We start from the raw sequence: 20995 nt of genomic DNA on the forward strand, positions 1-20995 counted from the left end.
GTATAAACTAGACAACCTCTTTAAGCACCATGTAATATAAAAGGTTGAAAAACCCTTTTGGATATAATCACGTGACATTTTTCACCTTGCATTTTCTTAAGTTTTTAAGATTTTTTCCCCAAGTATGTTTTCTGGTTTCTTTAATGCATTCTGTAATATTCACGGGCCTTTTCTTAAATTTTCGGTGCAATAATAGAGCAAATCCAAACTGCCCCATCAATAGCCCAACTAAACCAGTCCCAAAGGTCAGATCCCTACTGAACATAATGTTATAGCATATCCAATGATATGACATACCTGTTTAAATATATAACAATCAGTTAAATGGGTAGAATACTTATAACCTCTAACGCTACAACAACAGAAGATTAAATATCTGCTCACTTGTAATTACACCATAGTTTCTCTTTTTCACTGTGAAGTATATTAAAAATAAGAAGGATTTGTAAATGTTTTTCTTGCTCTCAGGATGACATTTTAGAATACTGCCTGTAGATCTACAAAAAATGTTTTGTTATATTTCCCTAAGCTGATGATCCCAATCTAAACCTTATTGTTGTACTTCTTTAGGTTAGATACGTTAATGATTTTTTAGCAATTTGGCTACAACCATTGCACTAATGTACGGCAATTATTTTGGAAAAGATTTAAAACAAAGGTTGATGATTGTAACCAATCAAACATGACAACATAAAGACTTCTCCGGCTCATCTGACCTAGTTCTTTAGGGGGTTTGTTTTCTAGCTGTCAGAATTCATTTCAGTTTTATGAATACCTATGTATATATTTTGTCTGTACACATGCACAAACATTTGTTTTCAATGGAGCTAGAGATTCAGAACAAATCATGTAAAACACTGAAATTTGACATATTTTTTTGTACATGAGTCTTTATTATAACCCTTATTATAAATTTGCCTTTGTGTAACCTTACTGAATTGGCTTAAATTTATAACCTGTAGCCAATGAATGTACTGATACAATAGCCTCCTACTATATAAGAAAGGACAATGCAATATGTCACATGGGTAGTATCGTAATGTAAGGAGGGGCACAAAGCAATAGGCAATATTGTGGCAGTCCTGTCAAAATTGGGATAGTTGTCATATATAAACAAAAGCTTATCTATCATTTTTGGCTGCAATTGAGAAACTATTTAAAAAAAAATCAGTAATACATATACAAAGAAATCACTTTCACTCTTTATTATACTCCAATTTCCTGAGTACCTAAAAGACCTCAAAAACAGAGTTAGGCTATGTTCACACTGAGTTTTTTTACGAGTTTTTTTACGTGGAAACCGCGCCGAAAAACTTGTCACAAACGGCCCGAAAATAGCACCCATTGATTTCAATGGGAGGCGGAGGCGTCTTCTTCCCGCGAGCGGTAAAACCGTCTCGTGGGAGAAAGAGGGGACATGCTCTATCTTCGGGCGTTTACCCCTCTGACCTCCCATTGACATCAATGGGAGGCAGAGAAAGCGTATTTCGCAGAGTTTTATGCTCGCGGCACTCAATGCTCAATGCTCAAATCTGCCTCAAACTTCCAAACGGAATTTTGAGGCAGAAATTCCGCCTGCAAAAAAACTCTGTGTGAACATAGGCTTCCAGATCGATAAACGTTGAAGTTAGAATGGTTTTCACATAAACAACATTTATTACCTTTCCACGGAATTGCTGGGGTCTGATCGCTGGGAGCCCCATAGATCACGAAGAACACAGGTCCCGAGTCACCTTATATGTGACTGACAGAGATAGCCGAGCACTGTACTCTCTGTGGTCCTGGGTTTGAATCTGACCAAGGACAACATCTGCATGGAGTTTGTATGTTCTCCCTGTGTTTGGTGAGTTTTCTCCCATACTCCAAAAACATAATGATAGGTTGATTTGGAGCTTAGATTGTAAGCCGCAATGGGGACAGTGACCAATGTGAGTGATGACAATCTCTGTACAGTGCTATTGAATATGCTGGTGCAATCTGAATGAATAAAATAATAATAAATAGTAGCTGAAATGTGTTCCCCTGCTACTCTTTCCACTTCTTTTGGGAGATAACCGCAAAATGACTCTCAGTTAATATTTCAGTGCCTATTAGAAGTCATGTACAAGTTCACTCTACCTATGAGGGAGAAGGATCATTGGACCAACCTGAGATAAGGACTTTTTACCACAGGTTCCATAGCAAATTCAGGTGATGCTTTCTTTCCTCTCAGTAAGAAATGAGTTACAGTAGCTTGGGTAAGCAACATCATGTTGGGTAGATGTCATTGTGCTTGCAGTGACTAATATTACACAATTAGGAAAACAATCAATCAAGTCAAAAAAAAAATTCTGCTCCATCCCCTAAATTATCTAATTTGTGTCTACATCAAACACAGACCACCATATTATTTAATTGGACAATGGTGCCATCTTTTGTTGTGAGTGAAGGATCCACAATCCATCTTTGCCATGGCATATAATATGTCTGGCTGTAGTTTTATATTATAAAATACACTTAGCACAATATCTTCCATAATATCTAGGTGTAGATAAATATATGCTTCCAACAAATGAAATGTCAGATTTGAGGAGCTGTGATAAAAATTGAGACGGCAGTTTAAAGTAATATTGATAAAATTCTGTGTCTTAGAAGTCAAACACAGGGATTTATATATAGATCTGTGATTTGTACACAATTTCCAGTCTCCTCTTTGTTCTGTAAATATTCAGAGATTCTTCAGTACCCAACATGATGTCTGAGACAACACACATGGATCGATACTGTCATCATAAGGCAGAAACACAGAGATTCTATTATCTTCCTTAAGGGATTTGTTATGCAGGTACAGAAAGAGATATGGTTATATATATATAACTATAAACCATCCTAAATCAATACACAATACAGCAAAAAAGCCAACCACTTGCACTTCTGCTCCTATGACAATGAAGAGAGTAGTGACAGTGGAACATTAACTCAACCATACTACTTTAGATCTCTCTGGTTTATCGTTCTATATTTTTGGCATGTTTATTTGCATTCCCTATTACTTTACTACTGCTATGTCATCAACTATACACTCAAACTAAAAATAAAATGTCATTGACTATAATATTGCTAATTGTAATTCACAGCTACTATGGCTCCTAGTTTTTACTTTGGCGAGACTACCCTAATGTAGACACTTAAAGGAAAATGCAGAAAGTGCACAGTATTGTATAAGTATCACAAGATTTCACTGAGATTAAAACTTCAATATGTCCTTAAAGTGTAGTTCCACTTTACAGCTACTATGTGTAAATATATAGTGAATGCTTTAAATCACTGACTGTTCATACACTTTAATCCGAGATAATGCTTCCTTTAGCTGATGGAGTGATTCGAAAGTACTCTCTTTCCCATCCAATTACATACTAACCCAATTTACAGAAGCCGTACTCGGCAGTTCATTAATAGACTCTTGTAAACTGGACTATAATATCTACAGTGAGACCAGACACCTGGGATCCTTTCACTGTTTTCTGGATTTACCCAAACCAGCTCTAAACTAAAGTTATACTTTTAGCAACAATTGAAATCTTAAAATGTGGGGTATTAAAGAGGTATTCCGGTTTTAGAAAATAAATGTTACTCTTTATATAATGAAGTTGTATAACTCTGCCATAAAATTTCTGCAATAAATCCTCATGGTTCTCAAGAGCTCTGCTTGCTATGATTCAATAGTAACCTTGATTACCATTACAGTACAGTATCAGAGGTCTTATAACGAACCATGTACAGATTTTTATCTGCTGGGAGTAAACAATGAGAGTAAAGTACTGAATGACTGCAAGAGATCTTGAAAACCATGAAGAATTGATACAGAAAGTGCTACTCAATGCTTCAACTTAAGACATTCCACTGCCAACAAAGAAACGGGTTCTACTGTGAGTTTAGTTATACAAATAATATTATAATAAAAAATAATATAACAATACTTATGGCTACATTAAAGAGTATGTATCTGTAATGTAGGGTTAGGGAGACGGACAGGTGAGCCCTAATCTACCCGCCACTTAGTCCCTGCCTACTTGCACAGTCCGTCCTAGGCGACGGCGTACAACTGGGCGACGGTCCCTACGCTCACTATGTGAACGACAAACAAAACAGACAAGGGAACACAGAAGCAAGGGAAGAGGGGCAGTTGCCCACGGAAACACCGTGAGCAACAGAGTAGTGAACGAGCCGAGTCAAACCTGGAGAGTACGCGGTAACAAAAGCAGAACAGGAGAATAGTCAGTCAAGCAGGGTCTATATGAAGCAGAGGTGAATGGTATTAGCAGGAACAGCAGAGCCAGGAAACACAAGAATCACAGGCAAAGGACAGACAACAAATGAAGGTATAAATAGACCAAGGGCGGGAGTTAGAACCGTCTGGCCAGGCTGTGATAGGTTCTCCCACTCCTGAGCCTACTAGCCTGAGTGGTAGCAGATTGAGTCACTCTATCAGACCTAGGGACAGATGCAGACTGATTAACCACGGGCGTCGACACAGAAGCTATGTCTGGCAGATCCTTTACAGTATCTTTCTAAAACAAAAATCTCCCCTTAGAAAGCTGTAATTATGATTTCACACCCAGATATGGAGGTCGAAATCCTGCACAGCTTCTTCCTCCTCCCCCTCCTGTCTATCGAGCATTTACTGTTTTACTCTAGACTGATTTATTTTGGTAGCTGAGGAGGATTCTGGATATTTACAGAGAGCGATCAGTCAAGGAAAGGGAAAGTACATACTACCAGAAGGTGTGGAAAATGCTATTTCGTCTAATAAGATATATTACAAAGTTTCATGTTGTACTACAGATTTATGCAAAAAAAGTTATAACAATAGTTAAGTATCACATACCGAATTTTCGTTCTTAGTTTTAGAGGTTTCAATCTGTATATAATGCTTTATTTTAAATATATGCAGATCTCTTTATATGTGTCTTTATAGGATAAGAATACAACAATAAAGCCAATGTAAGGGCTTGTCCATTGTAGCATTTTTGCACTGTGTCTTTTGATTGATGCAAACTGATGCACTTAATGTAATTTACACCATAAGAATGAATAGAATCTCTCATCCGGTCTATTATGATTAGTTATTTTCACAAAAATATATTACAAAAGAAGTCTAGTGTGGACGCGCTCTTAAAGAGATTGTCCAGGATTTAAAAATATTTTACTAAAAGCAGATAAATTGATAAAATAATAGAAAACAAAATAATACTCACCTATTTAGTCCCCTGCCACTCCAGCGCCGTTGCTCCAGTGGTCCCTGCTGGTCTTTTTTTTACTTGTCCTGATGTGATGATGTGCCGTTTATACATGACAACTGCAGCCAACCACTGGCTTCAGTGGTCTCCTGCCACACATGCTAGCATTACCGCTGAGGCAGTGATTTTGTGCATGAATGGCACGTCAGCACTTCAGGGAAGTAAATAGTGACCGGCGTGGACCACCGGAGCGGCGGCACTGAAGCAGTGAAGGATTGAACAGGTAAGTAGTGTTAGGGCACGTTCACACGTGGCGGAATTGCTGTGGAATTCCGCTGCGGACAGTCCGCACTGGAAATCCGCAGCAGACAGTCTGTCCATTGGTTTCCACACCTTTTTAGTTATCTTTGTGCAGACGTTGCGGACAACTCCTCTGTGGACCATAGGCTGCGGTGCGGAATTTGGTGTCCGCAGCATACACTGGTTGTTGCGGACTTGATGTGTGCTTGTGGCGTAATTTCTCCATTGACTTCAATGGAGTTGCAAAATTACGCAAAGAAATCCGCAGATGTTATGTGTGTTGCGTTGCGGATTGCTTTCGTGACCAGGCTATTTCATCATTCTGGCTGGACCTATGTGTGTCGAGGTCTATAGCCAGACTGAGATGGAATGTTTTAAAAGAGAGCAGGGTGTGACCTGCACCTGAATCCGCAACGACTAATCCGCTGCATTTTACTTCACATTTTAGGCAAAGGCGCAACGGAATCTGCAACGCAGACTATGTGCGGCATTGATGTGGCCAGTGTCTGCAGAATTCCGCCACGTCTGAACATGCCCTTATATTTCTATTTATTAACTTTTTTTTTTCTTATCAACTTTCCTGCTCCTAACAATATTTTTTTCTTTAAATCCTGGACCACCCTTTTAACACAGTCGTAAGTGTACAGAAAGCAGCAAAGATTTGCAAATTCCATACCTCTGTTATATATATCTGGAACTTTACTATCTCTTAACTCCCAGATTTTCTTACAAGAGAATATAATTAGATATATATTCATTTTAGGAAGTGAACTCAACTGCTGGTTATGGTCAAAGAAAATTGAGCTTTTAAAGGTGATAATGGCTTTTTGAAAGCCCTTTGAGGTTTCCAGCAGCGTTTGAAAATTCCGGTCAGTATCTTGGTCTAAGAATGGAATTAAAAGTGCTGAGTCTCCTGGACTATACCATTGTGGGCTTTCGTCTGTAACAATACAGCAAGATAAGCGGCTAAAAAGTGCAAACTTCCAGCAAGCTGGCTAGTGTATCGCCACATCAGCACTGGAATTGAATGAAAGAAAGACGTATATTTCTGCTCTTTACGGAGCTTGAAATTAAAGTAAAAAGCTTAATTAAATACTCCACCTGAAAAGCTGCATTAATAGCTTCTTTGTGAACAGGGAATTCCTCATAATATCTTCAGGTGTTAACGTCATGGTTTGCAGAATAAGCCCCTAAACTCCTTGAAATTTTGATAAAAGATACAGGGATAGAGGCCCCCTCAAAATTTTATTGAAAACATAATTGCGGGGATGGGCCAAGAGGTGTAGCTTTCGGAAAGAGTCTATGGGCATGAAAGCTGAAGCGGAACCAAGATCACTTTCTTTCCCATGTAGATGGTGTGACCAAGCAGTGGAATCCGCCTGAAGCTGTCAATGAAGAAAATGACTCCTAGATATATGTTGACATTTAGCCTTTTAATTGGCTGAGCACCTCACATTAGATGATGTCACTATTCCTTACCTAGTAATAATTCTTGCTGTCTTAGTATTAATGTATATAGGATTTTGATTTTTTTTATCTTCTCAATTCCTCAGGGGAGGAGGGAGAGCTTCTGTGATAATTAAAAAAACAAATGAAATAAAAATGTTTACAGGTTTGCTTAGTCATGGGCAGACACTTCTGCTGCAGTGAAACGTGATTGTCTGCCCAGGAGTAATGTTGGGGAGAAGCTATGTTTAGTGAGAAGAATGGGGCTTTATTGAAACCTGATTTAATGTCCAGACTGTGTATAACACGTTCTATAGCAAGGACATCATAGTTGGGCATTTGATGGCAGGAAGCCTTTAGAAAGTATTCTTGCTGTAGCTGAAGTAGGACATTGTGGGTTTCAACTTCATGTTGATGCATGTAGCACAGCAATTTGGTCTAAATGAATGAATCTGCACCAATGCCACACACATCATTATCCTAGTATTTATGAGCTTTATGAGCAATCAAAAAATGAGCAGTCTTTTTTTCTGTTTTGACATCTATACATTGCCCAACAATGGTTGGTATAAAAAAAGTATACGGTATCCATTCAGCAAATGTATAGTGTATATCAAATCTAGTATTGATGGCCCTACTGGGCATAAATTGGAAAAACACAGCGATTCCTCCATTGTTTTCTGGGTTTTGTTTTTACAGCGTTTACTATGTGGTAAAAATGACATGCTAGCTTTAATTCTGAAGATCAATACGACTACGGCGATATGTAATTGGGTTTTTATTTACAAAGAAAAAATTTGTTAAGAACAGAAAATTTTGTGTTGCAAATTTCTGAGAGCCATCACTTTTTTATTTTTCCATCAGTAGAGCTGTGGTATGGCTTGTCTTTTGCAAGACCAACTAGAGTTGGTACAATTTTTGGATGCATAAGACTTTTCAATCACTTTTTTTTTAATTTTTTGAGAGCTAAGGTGGCCATATATAGAAATCCTGGACTTTTCATTTTTTTATTGCGTTCATTCTGCGACTTAAATAATGTTATATTGTAATAGTTCGGAGTTTTATGTACGTGCTGATACCAGTTATGTTTCTTTTTCTATTTTTTTACATTACTTCAGGGAAAAAATGTGAAAAGGGTTTTTTTAAACTTTGAATATTATTTTTTCTTTGTACATTACTACAAATTTTATTTAGCGTTTTGTTTTTTTTAGTCCTTTTGGGGGACTTGAACAAACGTTTGTTTAATCACTGCATTGTATTGTATTAAACACTGCATTACAGTGTATTGTAATTTTTACAAACTCCTATTAAGATTGTATCCCAATAGGAGCAGAAAGGTAGCATACCTGGGGGCCTTTATTAAGCCCGCAGGCTGGCAAAACAACCATCGGAACCCCACGATCGCTTTGCGCACATGAGGGGGTGTGATAGAGTGACAGAGGGGGCTCCACCCACTTTCTAATGGGTTAGATGCTGCAGTCACTATTGTCGATGGCATCTAAGTGGATAGACGGCCGGGATTGGATCGGGGATCGGATAGGGAATATGGAGTGGGCTCAGCCTGGGAGCTTGTACAGTTACATCAATTGTCTGTAAGGGGTTAAAATAACTGCTCCATTTATCAACATTATAATAACTATGGTACTAACAATTAGCTTTTGAGTAAAATAAGTTTCAATACTTAGTTTAAGCCCCTCCCGACATCCGCCGTATATATACGGCGCGTGTCGGGTGGGGGGAATATGGAGCGGGCTCACGGGCTGAGCTTCTCCATAGAACGAGCATGTCGGCTGTGTGTTACAGTCGACACTTCAGGGTAACGGCGGCATTTGATTGACTAAGAACAGGGGGGCGGCCCCCTGTAAAGTTACAACGCCCCCCTTGCAGCATGATCCCGGGGTGCCATTGGTTGGCTTGGCAGCCTGGGGGCCTAATGAAGGCCCACAGGTCTGCCATCTTGTACTCCTATGAAGCCGTGCCGGAGGCAGGGCTTCAATTGAGAGTGTCAGTATCACGATATACTGCAATACATTAGTATTACAATATATCATGCAAGCAATCCAACGATCGCTGGTTCAAGTCCCCTAGGGGGACAAGTAAGAAACAGTAAAATAAAGTTGTTTTTTTAATAAATAAAACAAATACAATTTTCCCTCAATCACAATGTAAAAGAAACAATTACAAATTAACATAACTGATATCGACACGTCTGTAAAATGCTGAACTATTACAATATATCATCATTTAGTCCGCACGGTGAACGCCGCAAAAAATAAAACGAAAAAATTCCAGAATGGCAGTTTTTTTGGTCACTTCATCTCCCATAAAAAAATTTTATAAAAGTGATCAAAAGTCACATGTAACCCAATAGAATCTACAGCTTGCCTGCGAAAAAATAAGCCCTCATACCGCTCAATTGACAGAAAAATAAAAATGTTATGGCTCTCAGAATGTGGCGACAAAACTCAAATTTTATTTTTAACAATTAGTTTTTTCCATATGGCAATATTGATGTAAAAATAAAAATAGCTTTTGAAAGGTGGGGAGGAAAAAACGAAAGTAAAAAACTGAAAAATGGCTGCGGCGGGAAGGGGTTAAAATATATTAGGCCTCAGTTTTACAGTATTATTAAATATTTAAAAAAATACAAACGATTCCACTTGGATTTACAATAATAAAAGTGTTTAATTTTACACAATTATATTCACTTGCCCAAGAGCTGAAATTCTGAAATTGCATCAGTCTTGATATAGTGTTTCCCGGCTAATTTATTCCCAAGCTAATATGTATATTAATGCTCTAAAACATTTCTCATTAGCACATGGAAATGTTTTAACTTGGGTTATTTGATTAATATAATGTAAGAGCCAGCCCAGTATTGTAGCATATGTGATGTGCTGGCTGCGTCTACTGAGAACTGCTCTCTTGTTACATTTATCAATATTCTCAGAAGTGGAATTTTAATTTGATTAACCACAAATTTACACTAATTTTTTTACTAAATTTATATAAATGTCACACACAAATGGCTTGTTTTTAAGATATTTTGCAGGGTTTTTACATGGGAGATAGTGGTGTGGTTGAGCAGAGTCAGAGACAGGCTCGAAATTACCCACGGTAACAATTCAGTTTGCTCCCCTAGCCCTGTATCTAATATCCTGGCCAAGGTAACTGTGCTTGTTAGGATCTCTTCCTAAAAATAGGGAGTTTTGCAAATACCCTCACTTTTTATGTTATATTAAGTGAGTGTTGGAACCAAAATGGTGTATACCACCAGTGTTATACAAATTTATATTGGAGGAAAGGAAAAGTGGGACAAGAATTATGGTTCCTTTATAGAAATGTAAATAGTAAAAAATCAAAAAACTTTATTATGAGATTTTAAAAAATTTTATTTAAAAAAGTTATCCAATGTGGGTCTATTGTATTGCGGTGTAGATGAACCCTGTCATACACCATTGGGCAAAATTAGCCTTAGGAATAATTATCTATCATTTATTTCTGTTATACACTAATATAATCAGACTTGCTTTTTTATGAGTATCTTACTCTATGACGAGCTGTATTGTATGCTCTAATGTAAGCTAAGTCTATTATATCAGAGTTTAGTAACCATAGGGCAGTAGTCTTTGTTCCCAGTGTGCTGTATTCACATATTCTCAATGTATCAATACTGTGCTGTATTTATATGCATTGAGTGTATCAATGTTGTGCTGTATTTACATTCACTGAATGTATCAATGCTAGCTGTGAATTGATAGACACTGAGTAGGTGTCTTGACGTCCTCACCATGTGAGAGATGACAGGCAAAAGCACAGTAGATACAATGCTGGGAAGTTTGAATTCACCGCTAGTTATACTCAATGTGGTGTGCCAGTTAGTCAATCTGGCAGTCCAGGTCGAGACGGTATATGTCAATCACCAACGCTGCAATTTTTAACAGTGATGTGGCTGCCAGTGGTGAGGTGCACTTTGTGAAGTGCGCTTATAGTTGGATGCTTATAGTAAGTTAGACACCAAGTTAGTGTCATGTGCACCGCTAACCATCCTAGCTATGCCCGGTTGAGAACTTTCACCATTGTACCAAAGAAATGCAGCAAATTGGCCTAGATACAGCATCGATGGCATCCAATAATTAACAAACATGAAGCTAGCCCTCAAAACCTCACAGGGTGCTACTATAAATATATTCTAATTAATTAATTAATGAGCCCTTATTCTATAGAAGCCAGGGGAAGATGATAATAGCAGTAGTCCTCAACAGGTTTTATGTTTTAGGATTTACCCTTAAACGTCAGCCATAAGAAAAATATTTCATTATAGAATTGTTTTAGGAAAATGGGCTAACATTGTAATAAAATGTATCATATTTAACATGCGTTAATGTACAGATAAGGCCCTGTCACGGTATATGTTAATCGTCTATGTCATGACAATTTTCATGACGTACACGTTAAACGGATACCATTAAATCCTATATGTATGAGGCTATCTGTCACAGGCATTCGTCACCCAAAGACTGTTAAGGTATTTGTTTAACGTATACGTAATGAAAAGCTATTAAAAAGCCCATGACGTATACGTTAAACGGATGCCTGTGATATGTGTCATAGAGTAGCATATGTCACTCTTAGGCTCCCATGGTAAAAAAAATCAACTTATACCTCTTGGTATATGTTTTTTTTCAGAATCCCGTTGTATGGAATAGCGTAGTCTACAAAGTTATTCCATACTTTAAACATTTAAACAAAATGGTATACTAACATATATCAGCTCAACAAAGGCCAAAAGGATACTCTTTTGGCCTCCGTCGGACTTATGGAATGCTATGGTCATGTTTAGCATATACATTGGGTGTTTACTTAACACACGCTAAATGTAGGGCCAAAACATGATGTGAACAGAGCCAAAGCTGGCCATACACATAGGGTTAAAGACGGTCAAGAATCTAACATGTATTGGGGCAGCTTGACAGCCCTCCGCCAGCAGCCATTGGGGGAAAAAAAGATTGGTAATTTTGTATTTAATGCTCGATCCTTTGTTCCCCATGAGAAATGAGTCGCTGCTAGACATGTTTAGCAGAGTTTTAAGGCCATTTTACACGGGCCACTAAACGGGCAAACGCTTGTTCATCGGCTGATTGTATCATTTATGCAGCACAAAATATTACCGTTGTTGGCAGCTGCACATCACCCTGTGTAAACAGAGAGATGTGCTTCCAACATGATGGAAAAGCATGGGGACCAGGAGAGCAATTGTAGTAACGATCGCTCGTCCACATACATTACTGATAATAGCTCCTTGTGGAAGCAAACGAGTGCCGATCATTGAACTGTCTTGTTGAACGGCGCTCGTTTTTACGGCCCATATTGACCGGTGTAGAAGGACCCTTATTCCACTCTCCCCATTCAAATAAACTTGCAAGTTCAGCTGATATGAACATGCATACTTATGGGGGGATTGGGATGTGTAAATGTTTGCCAAATGTGGATTCAGCCAACTGGTATCTAATGTGCCAAGGGGTCTGTTGCATAACCTGTGACATTTTGCAACACTTTGGCACTTGGGGCTTATAGGCAGAGGTAGGAGGTAACATAGTATCCTAACAACTTGGCTCCTTGCAAAATTAAAGAGGGCGTAGGAGTGATATTGAGTATTAATATTTTGTTTTCTTCTTTACCTTTACCTTGGCAGCTGGTTTCACTTATTGCAGTCTGTGAAATTTTAATACATTGTAAGATTACTTGACAGCACTGATAGGTAACATCATACTGTAGGACAGTTATTGCTTTATCTGCATCACTGTAAGCTAGTTTTAGGGGATGTAAATAAAACGTATTCATTGTGCAATGAAATATTATGTAATCTTCTATTATGAGAATATGAATTACTCTCAATGTCCACGATCTATGCTTGCAGTCAGTGAAATAAATCATTATTTCTTACATTTAGTGGTTAAAAACATGTCCTGATTTAGTCCTGCTCACGCAGCTGCATTCAACATTTAAGACACAGCAAACATAGATAATGAAAACTGATTTAATACTATTATGTAAGGGCCTGTTCACATCACCGTTCGCTTTCCGTTCCAGGGTTCCGTCGGAGGTTTCCGTCAGGTGAACCCCGCAACGGAAAGTGAAAGTGAAACCACAGCTTCCGTTTCAGTCACCATTGATAGCAATGGTGACGGAAACATTCCTAATGGTTTCCGTTCGTCACCACTCCGGCAGGTTTCCGGTTTTCCAACGGAATCAATAGCGCAGTCGACTCCGCTATTGATTCCGTCGGAAAACCGGAAACCTGACGCCGGAGGTAAACTGAAGCGGATGCCGGACATATGTGAACGGCCCCTAAGAAGGTTGCTTTTCAATGATTATGCTTAACAAAAATGGAAAGTCTCTGTCTTTTAAGGCATTGTTCATATCTGCATCAGGGCTCCGTTCAGGCATTCCGTCTAAGCTTTCCGTCAGAACGGAACCCTGACTGAAACAAACGGAAACCATAGGATTCCGTTTGCATCACTATTGATTTCAATAGTGACGGATCCGGTGCAAATGGTTTCCGTTTGCCTCTGTTGTGCAAGGGTTCCGTCGTTTTGACGGAATCAATGCCGTAATCGATTACATTCTAGTCCCTTTAAAATATTCTCATATTTGTAAGCATTAGTTAGAATGATTGGGTCATAGTATTTATTTATTTTGACTCCAAAACGACTGTATGTATTTCTTGTTGATTTAGGTTTGAACATCAGATCATCTGATAAATGGTATGACTATGTACTTTTCCCATAACTGAAGGGTTTGTTGCCTCGCTGAAAAAAAAAGTGCACTTCATAGAGGTCGAGAGAGAATTAATTCTTTTTTTCATTACGAAAAATAAATATATATCACTGCTAGAGCTACACACATTAACTGTCTGGACTAAATCAATAAGTATTTTTTTGTCAATTTCTGGATATCTTTAATGGAGTATTAGGCCACTTTCAGACGTGGCGGAATTGCTGTTGAATTCCTCTGCGGACATTCTGCAGTGGAATTCTGCAGCAGCCGTTTTTTACATTTGTTTCTATACAATTTTAGGAAACTTAGTACAGACGTTGCAGAAAATAACTGTCCGGAAATTAGGATGCGGTGCAGAGTTTTCCCTCCGCAGCATGCACATTATGTTGCGGAGAAGCAGCGGAATTTCACTGCGTATTTCAGCCTTTGCAATGCAAAAACAAATCTGTGGCAAGTCCACTGTGATATCTGCAACGTCTGAATTACCTGTCAAATATACAAATGTTGGTGCAGATTCGTTGCGTAATTGGCCAAAATCTATACCACATTTGCAGCAGAAAAATTCTGCCACGTCTGAACGTGGCTTTAGAACGTTTGTCCTTCTAGACTGAGAACTACTAAGCTGATCAATAGACACAGTAATAGCTACATGATTTGAAACACATAACAAAGCTTATTGTTTGCTGAATATTATAGCCATCAAATATATCTGAGCAGGAATGTGAAATGGAAGTTTTCTGTATTTCAGGATTTAAGTGGTGATGAAAAAAGTAAAATTGATTTGTTTCCCCAGATCAGGGTTGTCTATGTGAATCGCATGATAACTACTGTTCAGTTTATTATGGGAAATCAGCACCATTCTACTAGACTTGGGAAAATATCAATAAATGTCTATAGAATTCCGATGTAATAGGAAATTGATTTCATGATTATTTACATTAATTCATAAAAGGCTCAGACTTAGAATTGCCTTATTACAATGAATAATGACTTACTGTAACATGCATTTCTTTGTTTCCGCAGATTGCCACAGTGCAATAACGTGTACATACACTGTTGAGAAGGTTGTTTTATTTATTTTGTATACTTTGCATACCACTCTTCAATAAGAAAGTGAACAGTATAAGCTTAATTGAAATGTGTAATGTAAAACTACATAGATCAATTATTCCCAACCTTAATATCAGGAACAATATTTCCACTTACGATAAACCCCTACTCCCATTGCTACCTCAAAGAAATTTTGTGTGGGGAGAGGCATTCTATAATTCTTGCACTATATTTTGGCTTAGATATGTTGATGACAGCATCTGTGAGCAAGTTAAAACCAATTTGCCTACTGCAGGGGTCAGAAACCTTCGGCACTCCAGCTGTTGTCAAACTACAATTCCCAGCATGCCCTTTGGCTTTAATAATAAAGCCTTTGGCTGCCAGAGCATGCTAGAAGATGTAGTTTCTTTTACTTTTGCAGGATGCCTCTGCATGGAATAGTGTAGCAAAATACGCTATACCCTACAGTTGAAAAAAATTAATATTGACATATTCCAGCCCAACCGAGGCCAAAAGGACACTTTTTTTTGCCGTCTGCCGAGTGAATATGGTCCTCCTGACACATTTGATGTATGTCCTTTGGAGCCATCGCAGCACATACACCAAGCAGACACTAAAAGCAGTGTGAATTCAGTCTTAAAGTTGTTGTTTTTTCAGTTTTCTAATATACTTTGTATTTTAATTCCTCACTGTTTTCAAGATTTCTGCTTGGTGTCAGTTAATGGAAACATTCTTGTTTAGATTTACAGGCTGAAAATTTTTCCTGACCTAGCGCTGCTCACAAAGTATCATGCTAGGACTTACTAAATGAATACATTGTAAATAATGGCAGCTATGTATTCAGGATTGTACTCTGATGTTTGTAAATATACTGGTTTTATTCAATGATAGTAAGAAGAGATGTTGTAAAAGGTAAGGAATTTAAACAGTGTATCAAAAAGTTTGATATCCTTTCATCGAACAAGCTTTAGTTATAGTATACTAGTCAGTAACTAACCTTACAGGTGACTTTTCAGAATAGGCTGTCATATGTGTGTACATGAGGAATAACACTATTTCTTATCAATATATAAATTTATTTCTGCATTTTGAAGCTGTTTTTTTTCCTCTGCAGGCTCTATCTTTAATTTATGTTTTCTCTAAACTAGTGGGTTGATCATTAATGCTATCATTTCTCCCATACACAGAACACAGAAGAGAGAAGATCTTGCTCCACTACTCCTTTTCAGCACACACATAGAAACAGCTGCAGTATGGAGGAGACCATACAGCAGTAATGAGCAGTGTAGCTGTGAATCTAGCACTGAGGTGACATATAACTCTTACTATTAAGCTGCTGCACCATCTGTGTCTCTCTGCCTCTCTCTCACTCTACTCCTGCTCTCCTACTTCCCCCTCCCCACTTCATAGACTTCTACAGGCAGCTGTAACCTGATTATTCAGTGAGCTGAGAGTCCGTCTGGTCTTGAAAGGATGGATTTAGCAGTAAATTCAGAGTGAGTGATCAGTTAGGAGAGAGGGAAGGTGGGGAGAGCCTGATAAGTGAAGATAGAGGCATTTCTCTCTATTAAGATATATTACAAACTTTTCTATATTTGTTTGCACTATTGATTTATGCAAAGTTTGTTGAAATATTGGTGACCATTTCATTCTTAGTAGGGTTAAATAAAAAGTATATATATGCTCTGTTCTAGATTAGGTCTTATACTTTGCAACGAGTTTGTTTTTAACATAATTGTATTATTTATAATGAGTAGTCTGTTGGCTTTCATGGCGACATCTATGACCCTTTTCTATATAACTATGTGCAGATGGTACAAGACACTAGACCTTGTGCACAGGGCCACATAACAGTGCCATCTAAGTTGCATAGAACCGTAATAAACACCCAAAGGAGTCTATGTAGCTATGCTGTATCCAATTTCATACAGAGGCATGCTGAGTTTTTCTCATGGATTAATTTGGAATAAGAGAGATAAAAGAGTGTTCTTTTCTAAAAGCATCTCTGTAATATGGTGTCGTACGAAGATACCAGGCGGCAGCACATGGGGGGACTCCACATGCTTCAATACAGAACCCATGTACACTGCTCTGGCTTGTGCATGAGGCACAAGTATGGACCTCAAGTCGATTTTATAAATGTCCCTAAAGGTCAAATTGTCATGTCTAAAATTAATAACCATTTTACTAGAACCAATTTTTCAAAATAAAGTAACTCTACATTTACCATCACGAAAGCAATCAGAATGTCTAAACATGCTAAAATAGACAGCAATGCTGATGTAGCACTGTGAAGAATATTTCATAACATTGCAAACATACGGGAATTTACTGTTTCCTGCTAAAAGCTTATTATGAGCTGTACAAATACATCACCATAACTGTGCCCATAAACATCCTACAAGGGGCTACAGGCATTAAAAGGCACATTACATCTAGCAAGTCCATATGACAGTAGCCTTTACTGTTTACTTGATGGGAATAACAAGAAATCACAGTTTTCATAAAACTCTTCAGAAGTTATTTCAAGTGTTACTGCGGAACACATCAGTCTTTGTTGCACTCTGGAATGCTAATAAATACATGGAGTTTTAAAACAGACCGACACATTATTTACGCTGTATTACTTTAGTAGAAGGAAAATCTGATCTAGGCTGAAAAAGCCTGGTACATTCCTCAAAGTTTATTGTGAAGGTAAATATAGTTCTTGAGAGTCAGGAAATACATTTGTGAATATCTTGTTACATTTTAGCCACTGTAACACTTTGTATTTTGTCCTTCTCATATTTGTATCTTTATGAAATAATAAAGTTGATGAATTTCTCGTCTTGAACCTTTGGAGTATCAGTGGCGTATACTATAAATGTCCGAGTGGTGCGGCTCTGATTGCTGTTATCCCCACTATGCGCTATAACAAAGTGGCACCGATGCTAGAAAAGGACAAGGTTCTTTATATCTTATGGTATTACCTATATCAGTTTGGTACACAAAATCACTGATACTTTAGTCTCTAGGCAAATACATAACTTAAATCAGTTCTCTTACTACATTATTGATGGCATATCAGTAGGATATGTTATAAATGTTTATTGGTGAAGCTGTGATTAATAGAAAATAAATAGAATTCTGTTAAGGCCCTTTTAAATGGGCCAATGATCGGGAAAACGAGCGCTCATATGAACTCTTGTTCCCAATCATTGACTTGTGTAAACATGGCAATGATCAGCCGATGAACGATCATACGCTCGTTCATTGGCTGATCGCATAGTTTATGCAGCATGAAATATTATCGTTGCCACAGCACATCTCCCTGTGATGTGCTGCTGACATGATGGAAATGTTTCGGAACGAGTGATTGTAGTAAAAATCACTCATCCCCATGCATTGCACCTTGTGAAAGGAGCAAACGAGCGCCGATCAATGAGCTGTCTCGTTGGTCGGTGCTTATTTACACAGCCCATGTCAGGCCGTGTAAAAAAGACCCTTAGATCAACTTGACTTTTTTGGAGGCCATTGGGTATAATGGGCCGATAATATGGCCTCCGAAAAAAACTGAGCAGAGCTGACAGTAGCCTAATAATTGCACCCATACAGCTAAATAGATGAGGTCGCCTTAAAGGGGTCTAACTTTTTTTTTCCAGAAACAGCTTCTCTCTTGTAACTCTGTCTGGTATTTCTATTCAGCCCCATTCACTTAAATAAGGCTGAGCTATAATACCAGACATAGCTATGGATAAAGGTGGCGCTATTTCTATAAAAAAAAACAACACACATTTGTTTCTTTAAGTCCAGACAAAAATTAAGAAACTATACTTTTTATGCATGGTCTGCCTGGTTTGGCTTGGGTTTTAAAATTCAATAATTGATGCTGTCTGTGCCAATTTAAGTGTCCTGATGCCAACTTTACTATTAACATTGTGTCCTAGATTTCTTAACGAAAAAGATTTAGTCAATTATTGGCTATTTATCAACATGAAAATATTTATGTACTGTAAAAATAACATTTTCTTTCCTCAAGTAAACTGAAATGTTAAGTATTATGCAACGATATATATCGTAACAATAATCATATTATAACACGTGCTAAGACACTGGACATCGAAGCCATGATTTGCACAATCTGTAAACAAGCACAAAAAAATATATCATAAGGATAAGAACTTACTTCATTAGTTTGTGGGATACTAAGCTTTGGCAATTTGTTCTTGCTGACTGGTACGTTGACCTTTCCATCCAATATTGCTCCAAATGGCAGGCTGTTATATCCATCTTCAATTTCTGTTGGTGGCTTCAATTCAGGGGAGTCGTTTGGTACATGGTCTTGACCATCCATTGGTCTCACATACGCAGTTGGCTTTTGTTGAAGCATATTTGTCTTACTGTGAAGTGCTGGAGGAAAGTTTTGAGATGAAAGGCCATTGATTGCCAGTAAGAGAGATGTAGATGGGAGGGGAGACAAGGAGCCATGTCCTAAAAATTCCAAATCAACTGGTGACTTTAAATGACTGTTTTCTTTGTAAGAATGTTCTCCGCTTAATGTCTTTGAGTGATTATGTCTTCTTGAGTGAGAAGAGGAAGTTGCAGGAGTTGGTTCCTCAACAGTCACACTTTTAAGCTGGTCATTTTGGCAGTTGTAAAGGTCTTCATATCTTATCTGTGAGAGATCATGTGAAGAACTGTGTTTGGACCGGTTTGGTTGACTGTTGGCTTGACTGGACTGAGTACAAGAGGGATTATGCCCACTTGGGGGCCATTCTGTTCTTGATTTTCTAATTCCTTCATGCACAAGAGTAGAAATTGGTCCTAGGCCTGAAGGTGGAGGCATTGAGGAGGAGGAGGAGGAGGAATGGCTACTACTTTGGGGGCATTGTGCCACCCTATTTCTTTGCTCTAGGAAAACGTTCTGCTCATTTTTTTCAACTGGTGCTTGAGGAACAGAATTCTTGGGAATTCCTACAAGATGACTCTGGTTGGAGTGATTGGTTAATAAATCTTTCATTTCATCATAGTTTCCCAACGTGTTCTGGAGACGGTTTGTAAGAGCATCTCCTTTATTTGTCTGCATTTTAAAAAGAAGGAAATACAATTGTCATTTTCTGTATTTCTAAGCTCTTTGGCAGATGTATGTTCAAGCTGCAATGCTCCATTTATTAAACCCCCTCATAAAACAGAAAGAAAATGGGATTGTAGTGGGATACAGTCAAAATAATGCATATCGATACAGCACTTATACATCATTATCTATGAATTAAAACAATAATTTATGTAGCCAATATGTATGTAATGTAGCCAATTCCTCCCGATAACGCTCTAAAACTCGGTTTATTATTACGGCAATAAGCCCTGATACAGTATATGAAAAGGGATTGTCTACAGCAGGCAACCCCTTAGTTGGGACAGGAGAATTGCTTACAGCTTTATTTTTTATCCACTACCACGTTTTTTAATGCAGTCACCTAAAGAAAATTTGTCACCGTCTTTTTTTTTTTATTTTTTTAATTAAAGCAAACCTCCAGTGATAAAAAAACAGAACATGTACTTACAGTGCATGTAATAAAACTGCTATAATAAAAGCACTTTCATGTTGGGATAGGGGTATTACTCACAGCCCTTAGTCTTACTAGCTTTATTTTTAACACACTCCCACCTTTTGTAGAAGAGTCACCTATAGAAAACTTATTTTACAAGACATGTAATAAAACTCTTGGGTCTAAGCCGTAATATGTTTTATTCTTGTTTCAGGCTGTGTCCACCACTAATTTTGAAGAGACTGTTATAGTAGATATTTAGGTACTGCCTTGCCAGAACCTTACTTCACAATCACATCGCTACAGAGCTATCTCCTCACACTGTTTGGTGTGAGAGCATGTCCATTCCTTCATGGTGTGCCTGTCTTTTTCTCTGAAAATGTTTTGTTGCACCAAAGAGGAAGCAGTATGGTTATGACAATAATAGGTCACTCACACTGCCGACAGGAATATGAGGGGAGGGTTAGGAGAGCTCGATGAACACACCCAGGCTTGAAACCTAAGAGAGTAGGCAGGAAGACCAGACTGCCGCCCAGTGAGATATTCATTTTTTTGCATTTTATTAAATTTTAAAACGTAACTAAGTGTCTTGAAATAACAGATATTGACAGGTTAGGAGAAAAAGACAATGAACTTTGGAGGAAAAGACTTTATACTTTGGCATGGTCAGCT

At 38.0% G+C, this 20995-nt stretch overlaps 1 protein-coding gene across 1 annotated transcript in view; it reads right to left on the reverse strand.

Annotated features, from left to right (window-relative positions):
- The window catches only part of AFF2 (ALF transcription elongation factor 2), a 413486-nt gene that overhangs the window by 258432 nt on the left and 134059 nt on the right, over window positions 1-20995 (reverse strand). Inside the window, exon 3 of the mRNA XM_075835883.1 lies at window positions 18961-19854. Coding sequence (XP_075691998.1) covers window positions 18961-19854 — 894 coding nt within the window. The remainder of the gene's footprint in view (window positions 1-18960; window positions 19855-20995) is intronic.

Source organism: Rhinoderma darwinii, chromosome 8 (genome assembly GCF_050947455.1).
Source record: "Rhinoderma darwinii isolate aRhiDar2 chromosome 8, aRhiDar2.hap1, whole genome shotgun sequence".
Taxonomy (NCBI): Eukaryota; Metazoa; Chordata; class Amphibia; order Anura; family Rhinodermatidae; genus Rhinoderma; species Rhinoderma darwinii.